Source organism: Acanthochromis polyacanthus, chromosome 17, assembly GCF_021347895.1.
Source record: "Acanthochromis polyacanthus isolate Apoly-LR-REF ecotype Palm Island chromosome 17, KAUST_Apoly_ChrSc, whole genome shotgun sequence".
Taxonomy (NCBI): Eukaryota; Metazoa; Chordata; class Actinopteri; family Pomacentridae; genus Acanthochromis; species Acanthochromis polyacanthus.
The window spans coordinates 33,746,014-33,761,520 of NC_067129.1; the positions used below are offsets into that span (position 1 = coordinate 33,746,014).

A 15,507-nucleotide genomic window follows, 5' to 3' on the forward strand; every position below is an offset into this window, starting at 1 on the left:
TTCAGCAGCTTCTGTGGCACAACTGGCCTTCTGTCCAGCTGAGGCTGCCATCTGCCCGAACCTCTGCAAGCCTGGAGGCTACGAAACAAACCAGCCCCGAGCCTCACCGGGGCCGTCCAGACTGTCCACATATTCTCATGATGCTCAAACCTGCTTCAAAGAGCTTCATTTATAGTTAAACTTTACATAAATGTGCTCTGTGGAGGTTGAGAGCATCACATTTTATCATGTGGTTTTAAGTTACAGATACATCACGTGTTTTGATTAATACATTTTGGAGCAATTTCTTTGGTGTGTAGGTAGGTACAGCAGCAATATATTAGACATACAGAAAATACATAAATAAGATAAAGGAGCAGAGCACATAAGGGATATGGAGATATAAAAAAATATGAAGGCATGATTATGTACAGAATGTGTCTACTAAAGCTAAAAGATTGTGTGGAGGGTGTTTATTCTCCTCCTGCATGATGGATAGTTTATTACAAAACTAAGACCATTTATCTAAATTATATTCTAGGAAGCATTACAGTAATTTATGACTAAACAGTCCCTGTTCTAGAGCTTTCAATGGAAACATAGCTGCTCAGCTTCCCTTTTTTAAGCTCAGTTTTCAAGCTTTTGTCCAAGCTGCCTTAAAAATCGACATTAATAGTTCCTATTTTGACCTTTTTAAGAGCAGGTGACCTCAAGTAGCTCATCTGATGCAATAAAAAGGCTCCTGGACAGCTTCTAAATGGACCTACAGGGAACATATTAACCCTCTGAACCACAAGCAGTTTCTGGGTGTCCCATATTTGCTCACTATTTTTCTCTGCAATATAAAGTCCTGCACCTCTGTGAAAATACAGAGAATTCACAAATGTTTTGTGTAGTATAGAATAACTGCAATGCCATCATTCATTAAGAAAAGAAAAGAAAAACTAAACTAAATGTACAGAAATGTAAAACCTGGAACTAGGAGATTTTTTCCATACTGTTGAAGAGAACAGTGACTCTAAATACCGCATATATTTTACCGACTACATTTTTAATTTGTTTTAATTTGCCTACCTCCTCTCTGTTCTGTGTAAACACTGCCTCCAGTTCAGCCGAGAACTGCCTGAATTTTGAGTGTTGGTCACAGCAGAGTTATTAGTGGCTTCACATTTGTGCTGTGAAAAGCAGATTATTTTTGTTGCTGTTTTACAAAATCTGGTTCATGCAACTAGTTCATTTTTGGCAGATTCTTAAACCAGACATGTAGAATAAAGCAATTTAGATGAAATATCGTTATTTTAAGCTGACATTTCCATGGAACAGCACACCACAGATGATTAGTTTAAGGAGCGTCAGAAGGATTCAAATCAGATTTTTTGTTACGTAGTTGTTAGTCAATGAAAAGTTTTCCAGTTACAGCAAACAGTTTATTTTTTGCAAACTTTTACTGTGAATTTTGAAATGAGATAAATTAAATGTCCTGGTGAGATGTCATGATTTGAAGCTTAGACTCAGGAATTTTCTTTCGGGGTCAATAAAGTTTTGTCTTATTTTATCAGCATTTGGCATCACAGCTGAGTAGTTCAAGGATGAGAAAGCTGAAAACTCAATATGTATTTCTGATTTTACAATTTCTGGCCGTGATACATGGCCTTCTTTGAAAGACAATATGCCTTTCCAGACGATTTTCGGGGTTCAGAAGGTTAACAGATGCATGTACCATTAATAAACCTCCTCATAAAGGGTGCACCGTCTTAAATACCATGTCAGTGTTCAGGTTTTTTTCTGCAGTTGCTAAGAGATTGTAATGATTTCCTAATGTGACACACTGTAAATCTACTACACGAGCCTCAGCATGTGACTCACGCTGCCTTTGTGCCTCCTTCTAGGTGGTGTTTCTCTGGGCATCAATGCAAACGGAGAGAGGCTCAAGCACTGGTTTGACTGCCTCAAAAACAAAGACAAAAAAATTGAGCGCTGGCACACGTTGACCAATGAATTACCCGGTTCACTAAATGACTGAAGACCCTCTGAAGTCCTGACGCCCAACCTGTTGACCCCAAACCATCCTCAGCTGCACCGGAAAGGACTGCCTTCTTTTTCCTAACTCGTCCTCCCAGCTCTTCTCTGGATTTTCCTCATGTTGGCCACCTGTGACACTCTTTTTGGGAATACGTTTCCTCTCAACAGGGCTCGGCAAAAAAAATATCCAAATCTTGTGCTCAGCTGCACACTTAAAGTAGGGATTGCTCAGCTGCGAATTTCTTTTCATTTTAGAATAACATGAATGACGGGGATTGTCGTGTTGATTTTTAGGCTTTCTGGTGAAGATTAAAAAAAAAGAGCAAATCCTGATCTGTGATGGGATCTTTCACAGCAGCTCAGTAATTCTCACCAATCCCCGAAACAGCACAAAAAAGAAGCCCTCACATTGTCATCCTGGTGGCTAAGAAGCAGAGCAGAACTTCAGGAGGTAAAATTATGGAGAAACTAACAAAGGATGTAGCAAATATTTCATATTGTACAGAAAAATGGAGTGGAATAGTTCTCATCTTCTCAGATAAACCTCCCATATTCAGCCGGTTTGACGGTAACGTTTAGTATTGCAGAGGAGCAGCTGAAGACAGATTAGCCTCGCGTTGGAGGATGGTGCACTTAAATATGATTGTAAAGCTGTTGGGGAGTGCAGGCCCCGTCATCATTCACCCTTTATGCAACAGAACCAACAGCGAACAGTTTGTTTTTACAGATCTGGAGCATTTGCACATTTAGTTTGAGTCATTTGGCGAGACGTGGTTTGAGAAGAACCGTCCTTAAAGTACAGTTCAAGTCAAGGCCTGAGTATGCTTCACACTAACTGGGTTATATGTAAGAAAAACAGCTTCATTGTTTGTTTCAGATACGTTTGTTGGGTTATGTTCAAGTGGCCTCTAACTTTGAGGGGTCAGGATCATGAAATCTTAGTTGACAATTTGCCCTTTTCTGTTGAGTTTTATACCTTTATTAGTTTAACTTCATCAATTGCAGACTTTTCATCTATGAAGTTGTTTAGCAGTTGGCAGACAAGTGGACTCACAAAGTACGTACTGTTTCATGCAGTATGGATACAATTGGGATGTGCTACTTTGTTATAATATTAGTTGATACTCGCGTGACAACATGGCATACGTGACGTAACTGTGGTGAAAGGCTAAAAACCCATGCTGGCTCCACTACCGTTCAAAAGTTTTGGGTCACTCAGAAATGTCCTAACTATTGAAAGAAAAGCTATTTTGTCATTGAAGACAACATTAATCAGAACTACACTCCAGACATTGTTAATACTGGAAACAGCTGATTTTTAATGGAATATCTCCATAGGGGTACAGAGGAACATTTCCAGCAACCATCACTCCTGTGTTCTAATGCTCCATTGTGTTAGCTAATGGTGTTGAAAGGCTAACTGATGATTAGAAAACCCTTGTGCAGTTATGTTAGCACATGAATAAAAGTGTGAACTTTTGAACGGTAGTGTAGTATGAAAATATAAGTTCTGTAATACATCCACAGTTCTGTCTCTGGGTATCACAGCTGTAAGTAATTTAGGCTGTACTGCCACCTTCTTTAAATACAGACTGTTGTGATGCTGTTATAAAATGGAGGTTTCACCCTGAACAGAGATCACAGATCACCTAAGTTTTATCAGATCTGAGTCAGATGTAACAGGACGTGAGTGTTTTTCTGTAACTTTCCGTACAGACTGAAGGCTGCTGGAAGCCGTCCGACTTTCCTGCAGCTTTTCGTCTTCGCCCCCCGCTGCTGCCACCGCCTGCTCTCGTCCGCCTTCCAGACGAGGAGCAAAGGTTCATCTTGAATGAGCTTGATCTCTTCCTTGAGGCATTTACGGTGGTGTGCACACAAAAGTTTTAGGGGAGTTCACTAAAAAGGAGCACAGTTAACAGCTTTACTTTTCTCACTTCTGCACAGCCGGTCAGATTCGAAAAGTTGCTGAACTTATCGCGTAGTGAGGATACTTCAGACATTGATCTACACTTTTAGAAGAAGCAAAACCTACATCTGAGTCTTTGAGTTATAGTTTCCAGACAGATTTGACCTGTTGCAACACTAGACGGATGTATTGTCTGACATAATGCTCCGTCCCGCTTTAATTATGTTCCCTACTTCCCCTCCTTCAGACGAAGATAGAAAGCCAAACAGCAGACTGTGTTTACATCCTTTAACTCACTGTGATAGCTACCAATGATCATGTCATGCGGAAAGGGTTTGGCTTTGTAAGACGTGACTGACTGACCTATGATTTCCGTGGTGGCACACGTCGAACACAGGGTTGCTATGGTTACTACATAGGGTCCAATAACTACTTGCAACCGCATTATGAAGCCAACACGACAAGTTTGAAGCATACTGAGGCCTTGATGGCCAGAGTTAACGTAGCCATAAGATCTGAGAGGATTTTGATGCTCACCTGTAAAGCTGACAGGAACTGAAGAAAAAAAAACACACAACAGAAAAATGATCTTCTGCTCACTTACAGTAACAATCCACGACATTACAAACAGATTCCTCGTGTGATCAACGAGATACTGCAAGGCGTCACAGCACCACCTACTCGGATAAGTCACTGATTTTTTCAGTGCAGCCCTGAATCTACAGAGCTGCCTAGTTTTCTGGTGTTCGGTCCATTCAGTCGTCTCTTCAGGGTAGCTGGTTTCTCATATAGTCACAAAGGCTCTAGATAGCAAACCCAGTGTGCATTTTAATAGAAGTACAGCTGGGAGATGAATCATGGGTGCTGTTTTCAATCAGCTAGAAGTCTCTCTGTGGCTTCTTAAGAGGGAACGCTTCAAAGGTCAGGGGTTCAAACTCAAAGAACAAGATGAAATTTTCTCCCAAAAAAGGTCCGTACAGGGTGAGTCCCGCCGAGTCAAAATTGAGGCGGAATCATGCGACAGCTGCTGCGTTTCTGTGATTAGTCAAGATGGTTATGGACTCTCACGGCGATTCTGAGGATGTGTGGGGTCATTTCAGCACAGAGGCGGAAACGTCCACGGTCGCCGCGCACAGCAATCACTTCACCGTGTGGGGAAGCAGAGGAGAAAGCGGCTGTAATCACAGACGGAAAGAAGTTCAGTGGGTGACCTGCCACGATGGACAAAACCACTCGTCCCACCACAATGCCACATGATTAGGCAGCTCTGTAGTGTGTGTGGCTTCATTGTTTACAGAAAACTCAGAATTTCAGCTTGTAACGGGGATGTACCTGCTGCGTGTCAAAAAGGGCCGAATTCAAATTTAAAAAGAAAACAAAGTTTACGTCAACTATTTAAAAAAAAGGGGTTAATAACAAAAGCATGCATTGTTTACAACAGCCTACTCTTGCTGAAGTTTGCTGCTGAAAAAGGGCAAAAAAAAAACACGCCCTCGCTGAAGTCACTGCGATTGTTCGGTCGTGCAACGCAAGCTTTGCTAAGACAGGCAGGGATGAGAAGGGCAGAATTTTTAGTATACTAGCAGTGTATGTATATTGTTACGATGTTGTTGAATCTTTTTTTGTTTTTATTTAAATGTAAGCAGCTCCACTATTAATGTATCAAACAAGAATGTACATGTTTAACCCCTTCTATTTCCACGGTAAATCCTCTGAGAATGTGCTCCGTGTTGTTGATATCGTTCACATGTCAAAGCTCTGTATTTCGAGCACACAAACACACACACACGTCTGGGAATAGAGACGGTTGAACCCGCGTCAGGCTACCAGGGGCTGCATCACTCAAGTCATATTCTGAGATGGCTCGAATTTTACTTTAAATAATTTCTGTTTTCCTTTCTTTCTTTTCAATAATTTATGTTAAAGTTTATTACCCCCGAGTCCCCAGTGCAGTCCTGAAAACTTGAGTTGCCCTCATGGATCGGTAGGTTGGGATGCATGCCATGTATTTGTGATTTTATGAGTTTGATTCCGCGCTATGACCTTTTTCTGCATGCCACCCCCCACCGCTCACCCACCTTTCTTGTAAATTTCCACCGTGCGCTGACTGGTAACGCCACACGCCACCATCAGGATTCCTGTCAGGCTCGCAATTCAGCTAACAGCTTTTTGTCGTCACCTCACCGGGCATGTTTGTTTCCAGGAGCATGTGTGGCTGCCCGTTTTGATAATTGCATCACTTGAACCGGCTAATTATCGCCGGTGGATCGTGAAAAACAGCCCTAATGTCCATTTGTTCTATTGTTTAACCTCCTTCACCCGTCGTTTCATTATCGACACGGTGTTGCTTGAATGATTAGATTCCTTTTTCGCACCACCTTCCGTTCACTTTTGAAGAAAATCTGATTTTGATAAGTGATATCGCACCTCCCAAAGCTGGGGGGAGGAAATCTGTAATGCATCACTTTGGGCCTCACATCTCCATTTCCTTTAAGTGTTAACAGCGTCTTCAGCCACATTGATTTTATGAGGCACAAACCGGCTGTGAAACATCGTTGGCATCTCAGTATACTCCTCGACACAACAGTGATCCCTCTCTCTCTGATGAATATGTAATGAATACAACCAACATGTGATTTTGATTTTGTAATCTGTCTGCCTTTGTATGCAAGCTCAATATTATGAAAAAGAAAACATAACTGCATGCGTATGTTCTTGGTTTTGTCATGAGATGACTTTGCCTAATGTTTGATACTGTTTTCTGTATAAAAAAACAAAATATATGACTGTGGATGCTCTAAGATTATGCTATAAGTCAGTCTTTCTTCTGAACAACATTTTGTACCTTTGAACACTATCGCATTGCCTGTTTGGCTGCTGTATTGACTATCTGGAAGCGTGACTTGATGTGAATTAAAATCTCTCCTTTGTTGTTTTGGTTCCTTTTTAACACTCAGGCACTTGTTTTCTGGTTTGTTGAATGTATGACTATAAATGCATTGTCTCAAATTATATTTTAGTCCTAAGCCAAAAGGAAAAAATGTTGTGCTTTTCCTTATTTCTGTTGCCGTTTTCTTTGCTCATTTCACTCTTAAAAGGCGCAGTAGCATGCCATCCTCACTGTAAAGCATGGTGGTGGAAGCATCATGTTGTGAAGCATGGTGGTGGCAGCATTATGATGTGGGGATGCTTCTCTGCAGCAGGTTCTGGAAGGATTAAGATAGAGGATAAAATGAATGCAGAAAAATATTGTAAAACCCTTAAGGACAACCTGATGCAGGCTCTAAGAGTGGTTGGACTTGGGAGAAGATTTGTTTTCAAGGAAAACAATGACTCAAAGCATTCAGTCAAAGTTATACAGAAATGATTGAAAGACAACAAGGTGAATGTTTTGAATGTCCAAATCAGAGCCCAGAGCTCAATCCCATTGAAAATTTATGGCTGGACTTGAAAAAAAACTGTTCACTCACAATCCCCAAGAAGCCTCACGAAACTTGAGAAAGAGTGTTCCGATGTGCAAAGCTGTTTGAGGCTTATCAACACAGGCTCAATAGCCTAATTATGCCCAAAGGTGCATCTACTAAATACCAACTTGAAAGACACAAATACACATGCAACCATTGATTTTAGAGTTTAAATTTTGAATTAATCAATATGGCGTTGAAATCTGTTTTTACTTTGACAAGAGTCTTTTTTTTTGCTAATTCTTGTCAAAAAGTCTAATTAATTTGACCATGAAAAGCAATAAAAGAGGAAATAAAGGAGAAAAATACTTTCTATAGGTGCCGTCTACAGCTTACTATGGCAAGAGTCACATGATCTGAAAGGTTTCCTCCATGAGTAAGTAGACAATATTAAAGGAATGATTCTAACAAACGCATACTACCTCCAACAATTACACTTGAACATCAGTGTGGCACAGTCATGTGTCAGACAATGCTAACATGATGTAGGTAGACTATTAAATAAGCTAAATAGCTTAGCGTATTAGCACGCTTCATATTTTGAGATGATGATTCATGTTCCAACATAAAAACAACAGGAATCATCAGTACAGCCAGAGGGGATCGTGAATGTCTGCACACAATACTGCAAACCATGATACTGAAATTACAGCAGAGAAGTGCTGCAGCGGTTTGATATCACATTTCCAAAGACAGATTTTTCAAAACTGATTCGAATTGGTGCAGCAGAAGCAGTGATATCCTGATGGCCTCATCTCCAAAAACACTGAATCCCTTATTTGCCATAATGCTAATCTTTTTAGAGAGATACTAAGATTTGCTCAAATACTGTATGTAAATCCAAAGAAGCACTTCTACTTTTGTTGAGGATTTCCATTTTATGCAACACTTCAGACACAATCAGAAAAAGATAAAACAATAAAAAACAATGAATGAAAGTACTGCAAAATACCAGAAAACAAACACCTTACAAACATGCAATAGCTTTATGATTATTCAGAATTACAGGCGTTGATGTCATTTCACATTAAGCATGTAAACATGGGTCTATTTTTGAGATTTTTTTTAAGACATTCTTGTTTACATTAAAGGTTTTTCCTTTCGTTTTTATGCACTTAACTTTCTACTTCACAATATTACAGAGGTAAATATTTGTCTTTTCATTCAGTTTTAGCTACTGGTTACTCTTCAGATTTCACTCTTTCATACCATTAGTGTCCAGTGAAACCAGCATGTGTCCAAATGGGGGGATTTTGAATGTAAACTGAAGGATTAAGTGTTCCATTATGAGCCGAGTGAATTCTCCTACTTCTTAAGCTAAATAAACAATTTAATAACCCTCCCGGATTAGCTGGAGACCAAGCTGAGAACAGGGCTGCTTTTCTGAGTGCAGGAAAAACTGTTTTTTAGAGAAAACACAGGAAACTCAATGTTTCACACCGTTTTGAATTCAGTCTCGATTCACCCGAGAAGGCTGTCCTGTGTTTTCAGTTTTAACTTCTTTTGTGTTTGCACTTTCAACAGCAAACATGACACACTTACACTACTGAAACTCCTGACTTCCAAACTCCATTGTTGTTCTGTATTAATTTAGTTTTAATCACTTGAATTGGGTAAATCTCTTCTGTGCACTCTCTATGTGTCACTTACCGTCAGCTAGTTTGGGACAAATGAAGGTGTATTCAGACCTGTTTGGTGATGTTAGAGGTTGTCTTTGCGTCGACTTTTGCATTTAATATTGTGGGCAATGTTTCTGGGAGTACAGTGTTCTGTTGGGTCCTGACTGTTTTGGTGGAAGTAAGGAGATATCAGCATTATTCCCCATTTGGTTGAGTTTGAGATTTAACCTACATCTTTTTGCTACATCAAAATAGACAAAATATATGTCTACTTTATATATATTTTGTCTATTTTGATGTATATTGAGATGACAACTTCATTTAGCAAAAATAAAAGGATATTTGATGAAAAAACTGTTTATGAGACCACTTCATTCATCAAAACAAAGGAACTGACTACACTCTTTGACATGTCTGCTAAACATGTCTGTTAGCATGTTTAGCAGATACCAAACACTGCATGTCATCACAAAGCATGATCCCCACCGTGAAGCATGGTGGTGGCAGTATCATGATGTGAAGCATGGTGGTGGCAGCATCATGATGTGAAGCATGGTGGTGGCAGCATCATGACGTTAAGCATGGTGGTGGCAGATTTATGATGTGAAGCATGGTGGTGGCAGCATCATGTTGTCAAGCATGGTGGTAGCAGCATCATGACGTGAAGCATGGTGGTGACAGCATCATGTTGTCAAGCATGGTGGTGGCAGCATCATGACGTTAAGCATGGTGGTGGTAGCATCATGATGTGAAGCATGGTGGTGGCAGCATCATGATGTGAAGCATGGTGGTGGTAGCATCATGACGTGAAGCACGGTGGTGGCAGCATTATGATGTGAAGCATGGTGGTGGCATCATTATGATGTGAAGCACGGTGGTGGTAGCATCATGATGTGAAGCAGGGTGGTGACAGCATTGTGATGTGAAGCATGGTGGTGGCATCATTATGATGTGAAGCATGGTGGTGGTAGCATCATGATGTGAAGCATGGTGGTGGCAGCATCATGACGTGAAGCATGGTGGTGGCAGCATTATGATGTGAAGCATGGTGGTGGTAGCATCGTGATGTGAAGCATGGTGGTGACAGCATCATGTTGTCAAGCATGGTGGTGGCAGCATCATGACGTTAAGCATGGTGGTGGCAGCGTCATGATGTGAAGCAAGGTGGTGGTAGCATCATGATGTGAAGCAGGGTGGTGACAGCATTATGATGTGAAGCATGGTGGTGGTAGCATCATGATGTGAAGCATGGTGGTGGCAGCATCATGACGTGAAGCATGGTGGTGGCAGCATTATGATGTGAAGCATGGTGGTGGTAGCATCGTGATGTGAAGCATGGTGGTGACAGCATCATGTTGTCAAGCATGGTGGTGGCAGCATCATGACGTGAAGCATGGTGGTGGCAGCGTCACGATGTGAAGCAAGGTGGTGGTAGCATCATGATGTGAAGCATGGTGGTGGCAGCATCATGATGTGAAGCATGGTGGTGGCATCATTATGATGTGAAGCACAGTGGTGGCAGCATCATGATGTGAAGCACGGTGGTGGTAGCATCATGATGTGAAGCACGGTGGTGGTAGCATCATGATGTGAAGCATGGTGGTGGCATCATTATGATGTGAAGCACGGTGGTGGTAGCATTATGATGTGAAGCACGGTGGTGGTAGCATCATGATGTGAAGCATGGTGGTTACATCATTATGATGTGAAGCACGGTGGTGGTAGCATTATGATGTGAAGCATGGTGGTGGTATCATCATGATGTGAAGCACGGTGGTGGTAGCATCATGACGTTAAGCATGGTGGTGGCAGCATTATGATGTGAAGCATGGTGGTGGCAGCATTATGATGTGAAGCAGGGTGGTGGCAGCATCATGACATTAAGCATGGTGGTGGCAGCATTATGATGTGAAGCATGGTGGTGGTAGCATCATGATGTGAAGCATGGTGGTGGCAGTATTATGATGTGAAGCATGGTGGTGGTAGCATCATGATGTGAAGCATGGTGGTGACAGCATCATGTTGTCAAGCATGGTGGTGGCAGCATCATGACGTTAAGCATGGTGGTGGCAGCATTATGATGTGAAGCACGGTGGTGGTAGCATCATGATGTGAAGCATGGTGGTGGCAGCATTATGATGTGAAGCATGGTGGTGGCATCATCATGATGTGAAGCATGGTGGTAGCATCATTATGATGTGAAGCATGGTGGTGGTAGCATCATGATGTGAAGCACGGTGGTGGTAGCATCATGATGTGAAGCATGGTGGTGGCATCATTATGATGTGAAGCACGGTGGTGGTAGCATTATGATGTGAAGCATGGTGGTGGCATCATCATGATGTGAAGCACGGTGGTGGTAGCAGATTTATGATGTGAAGCATGGTGGTGGCAGCATCATGACGTGAAGCATGGTGGTGGCAGCATTATGATGTGAAGCATGGTGGTGGTAGCATCGTGATGTGAAGCATGGTGGTGACAGCATCATGTTGTCAAGCATGGTGGTGGCAGCATCATGACGTGAAGCATGGTGGTGGCAGCGTCACGATGTGAAGCAAGGTGGTGGTAGCATCATGATGTGAAGCATGGTGGTGGCAGCATCATGATGTGAAGCATGGTGGTGGCATCATTATGATGTGAAGCACAGTGGTGGCAGCATCATGATGTGAAGCACGGTGGTGGTAGCATCATGATGTGAAGCATGGTGGTGGCATCATTATGATGTGAAGCACGGTGGTGGTAGCATTATGATGTGAAGCACGGTGGTGGTAGCATCATGATGTGAAGCATGGTGGTTACATCATTATGATGTGAAGCACGGTGGTGGTAGCATTATGATGTGAAGCATGGTGGTGGTATCATCATGATGTGAAGCACGGTGGTGGTAGCATCATGACGTTAAGCATGGTGGTGGCAGCATTATGATGTGAAGCATGGTGGTGGCAGCATTATGATGTGAAGCAGGGTGGTGGCAGCATCATGACATTAAGCATGGTGGTGGCAGCATTATGATGTGAAGCATGGTGGTGGTAGCATCATGATGTGAAGCATGGTGGTGGCAGTATTATGATGTGAAGCATGGTGGTGGTAGCATCATGATGTGAAGCATGGTGGTGACAGCATCATGTTGTCAAGCATGGTGGTGGCAGCATCATGACGTTAAGCATGGTGGTGGCAGCATTATGATGTGAAGCACGGTGGTGGTAGCATCATGATGTGAAGCATGGTGGTGGCAGCATTATGATGTGAAGCATGGTGGTGGCATCATCATGATGTGAAGCATGGTGGTAGCATCATTATGATGTGAAGCATGGTGGTGGTAGCATCATGATGTGAAGCACGGTGGTGGTAGCATCATGATGTGAAGCATGGTGGTGGCATCATTATGATGTGAAGCACGGTGGTGGTAGCATTATGATGTGAAGCATGGTGGTGGCATCATCATGATGTGAAGCACGGTGGTGGTAGCAGATTTATGATGTGAAGCATGGTGGTGGCATCATCATGATGTGAAGCACGGTGGTGGTAGCATCATGATGTGAAGCATGGTGGTGGCAGCATTATGATGTGAAGCATGGTGGTGGCAGCATTATGATGTGAAGCACGGTGGTGGCAGCATCATGTTGTGATGCACGGTGGTGGCAGCATCATGTTGTGATGCACGGTGGTGGCAGCATCATGTCAAATGAAGGGATTGTTTGGTGATAATAGAAGTTGTCGTTGCATCGACTTTTGCACTTCATGTTGTAGGCAACGTTTTTGGGAGTACAGTGTTCTGTTGTGTAGACTGTTTTGATAGAAGTAGGGAAATTGCAGCATTATTCGCCATTTAGTTTAGTTCGAGATTTAACCTACACTACCATTCAATAGTTTGAGGTCACTTAGAGATGTCTTTCTTTTTGAAAGAAAAGCATTTTTTTTCAATGGAGCTAGCATTAAATGAATCAGAAATAGTCTAGACATTGTTAATGTGGTAAATGACTATTGTAGCTGGAAACGGCTGTTTTTTAATGGAATGTCTACATAGGGCTACAGAGGAACATTTCCAGCAACCATCACTCCTGTGTTCTAATGCTACATTTTACTGTAAACTTCACATTCTACAGCAGAAGGCAGTAATTCATTTTACAGAAATTTAAATGTATTACAACATCAATATTTTAAAGATAACATAAAATACTGTATTTTTACAAGAAAATTTACAAAGGTTGAACTCATTTTGGATACTTTCTACAGTGGTAATTAGCTTATACTGCAGAAATGCATCATATTCCAGAAGATTAACCTCTTCAGGTTGCAAAAAGAAACTCTTACATCTCCCAAACTGAAATGTGACTATACTGGAGGAAAAGATGTACACTACCATTCAAAAGTTTGGGTTCACCCAGACAATTACATGTTTTCTATGAAAACTCACACTTTTATTCATGTGCTAACATAACTGCACAAGGGTTTTCTAATCATCAGTGAGCCTTTGAACACCATTAGCTAACACAATGTAGCATTAGAACACAGGAGTGATGGTTGCTGGAAATGTTCCTCTGTACCCTTAAGAGTCATTTACCACATTAACAATGTCTAGACTGTATTTCTGATTCATTTAATGTTATATTCATTGAAAAAATATGATTTTTTTTTTTTAAATGAGGACATTTCTAAGTGACCCCAAACTTCTGAACAGGAAAAGTTTTGAATTCCAGCTTTGAACGCCACTCTTTATAATGCAGGCTTGTTGTTATGAATGTAGAGTCTAATGACCCTGCAGACTTCATCAGAGGTTATTTTTCAGACGCACAGAAGTATATATGACTATCTTTAGGATTCATGGTAATCTGAAGCTTCAACAATTACTATTACATCACAGAGACTCATTCAGACACATCAAGTCTGGAGAGCTGCTCAGCAAACTAGATTCACTTCTAATCTATCTTTCACTGAGAGTTGTTCCCATTCAGATCCCAGCCGCAATGTACGTACAAAAGACAAGGCAATTTTTCAGGCAGTTTTCCTCTATGAGGACATTACAAGACAATTCAGAGAGATACGGATCTCCTTTTTGTGCCTTTAGCCGGGTTACCGTTGCAGAAAACCGTAAGGCTGCACAACTCCAATTCAGATGCAGGGAACAAAGAAAAATCAATTAGCTGTGTGACTGCCGATTTCTTTGTGCGCTCGTCTCCTAATGCAGCCCATTACAGCCAGCAGTGAAAGAGTCTGAACTCTGTCAGCAACATTCAGGCACTAATGTGGAGCCTCAGACTGGGTGTGAACTGCAGGGAAGCTGGGAGGGAGTTTGGTTCCTTTTAATAACACACTAGCTCCTCTGAAAACATTGAATATTCTTTGTTTCTGTTTTTCTGCTACTTCTGCAGTGTGTATCATGCATAAAAATGTAAGTGTTACTGATATATGATTCATGCATGAGGGCTATTCATCGCTAATTCACTTTAATAATTAGATCAGCATGCACAGTGTTCTGGCCATTACCATCGTTTTACTCACTTTAACTTACAGATAAAAAAAAACCTTCCTTGATGAAGTAGCAGGATGTCTTTTCTCTATTCTTATTATTCTGACTCTTAATAATAAGAATGACAAATAAGAAGCTACATAAAGTGCTTTCTAAAGGTTGTATCTGTCATTTCTGAGCACATTCTCTCTTTAAACAAAGAACAGAAACCCCAACAATCCAAAGTTGTCTTCGGATTGTTGGGGTCTCTTTCATTCATGTGCTAACATAATTGCACAAGGGTTTTTACATCATAAATAAGCCTTTCAACACCATTAGCTAACACAATGTAGCATTAGAACACAGGAGTGATGGTTGCTAGAAATGTTCCTCTGTACCCCTATGGAGGTATTCCATTAAAAATCAGCCGTTTCCAGTTAGAATAGTTATTTACCACATTAACAATTTCTAGCATTTAATGTTATATTCATTGACAATAACTGCATTTCTTTCAAAAATGAGGACATTTCTAAGTGACCCCAAACTTTTGAACAGTTGTAAGTCCTCATGAACTAGTAGAGGTGAAAGCAAAGCTAAGAAGAATGAATATTAGACTTAAGTTCATCAGCGGACCAGAAATGCAGCTTTTAATGATTTATTATGCTGTTGTTTGTCTGTTGTTGGTATCCACTTTGCTAGAACCAGAATTCCTTCCAAATGAAGCCATAAATTAATTAGTCAACCTTTACTAATCAGTATAACACTTAAATAGCATCATACAGACAACCTGGTAATGAATTTAATACTTGATGACAACAGTTGGGGTTGATCAGAACAAGTAAAACAGTAGAAATGGACAGAAAGTTTTAGTTGGCGAGTCTTTTTCTTCCTTCTTCCACTTTTTATCTTCAGAAATAAGCTTCATCGCTCAACCTTTCATTCATTTAATCACCTGGCACAGTTTCAAAGCCTGTCTCATCACAAAACGTGTATTTTTGTACCTGCTAACAGCATCTCTACAATTACTGCGTGACAACACATCTGTTAGGAAAATAATGTCGCCAACAG

General features: G+C 41.2%; 1 protein-coding gene across 1 annotated transcript in view; it reads left to right on the forward strand.

The window, feature by feature from the left end:
• Window positions 1-6,839, forward strand: part of doc2b (double C2-like domains, beta) — a 238,613-nt gene extending 231,774 nt beyond the window's left edge. Inside the window, exon 9 of the mRNA XM_051937386.1 lies at window positions 1,869-6,839. Within this exon, the coding sequence (XP_051793346.1) occupies window positions 1,869-2,002 (134 nt within the window). The 3' untranslated portion in view covers window positions 2,003-6,839. The remainder of the gene's footprint in view (window positions 1-1,868) is intronic.
• Window positions 6,840-15,507: the final 8,668 nt, after the last annotated feature.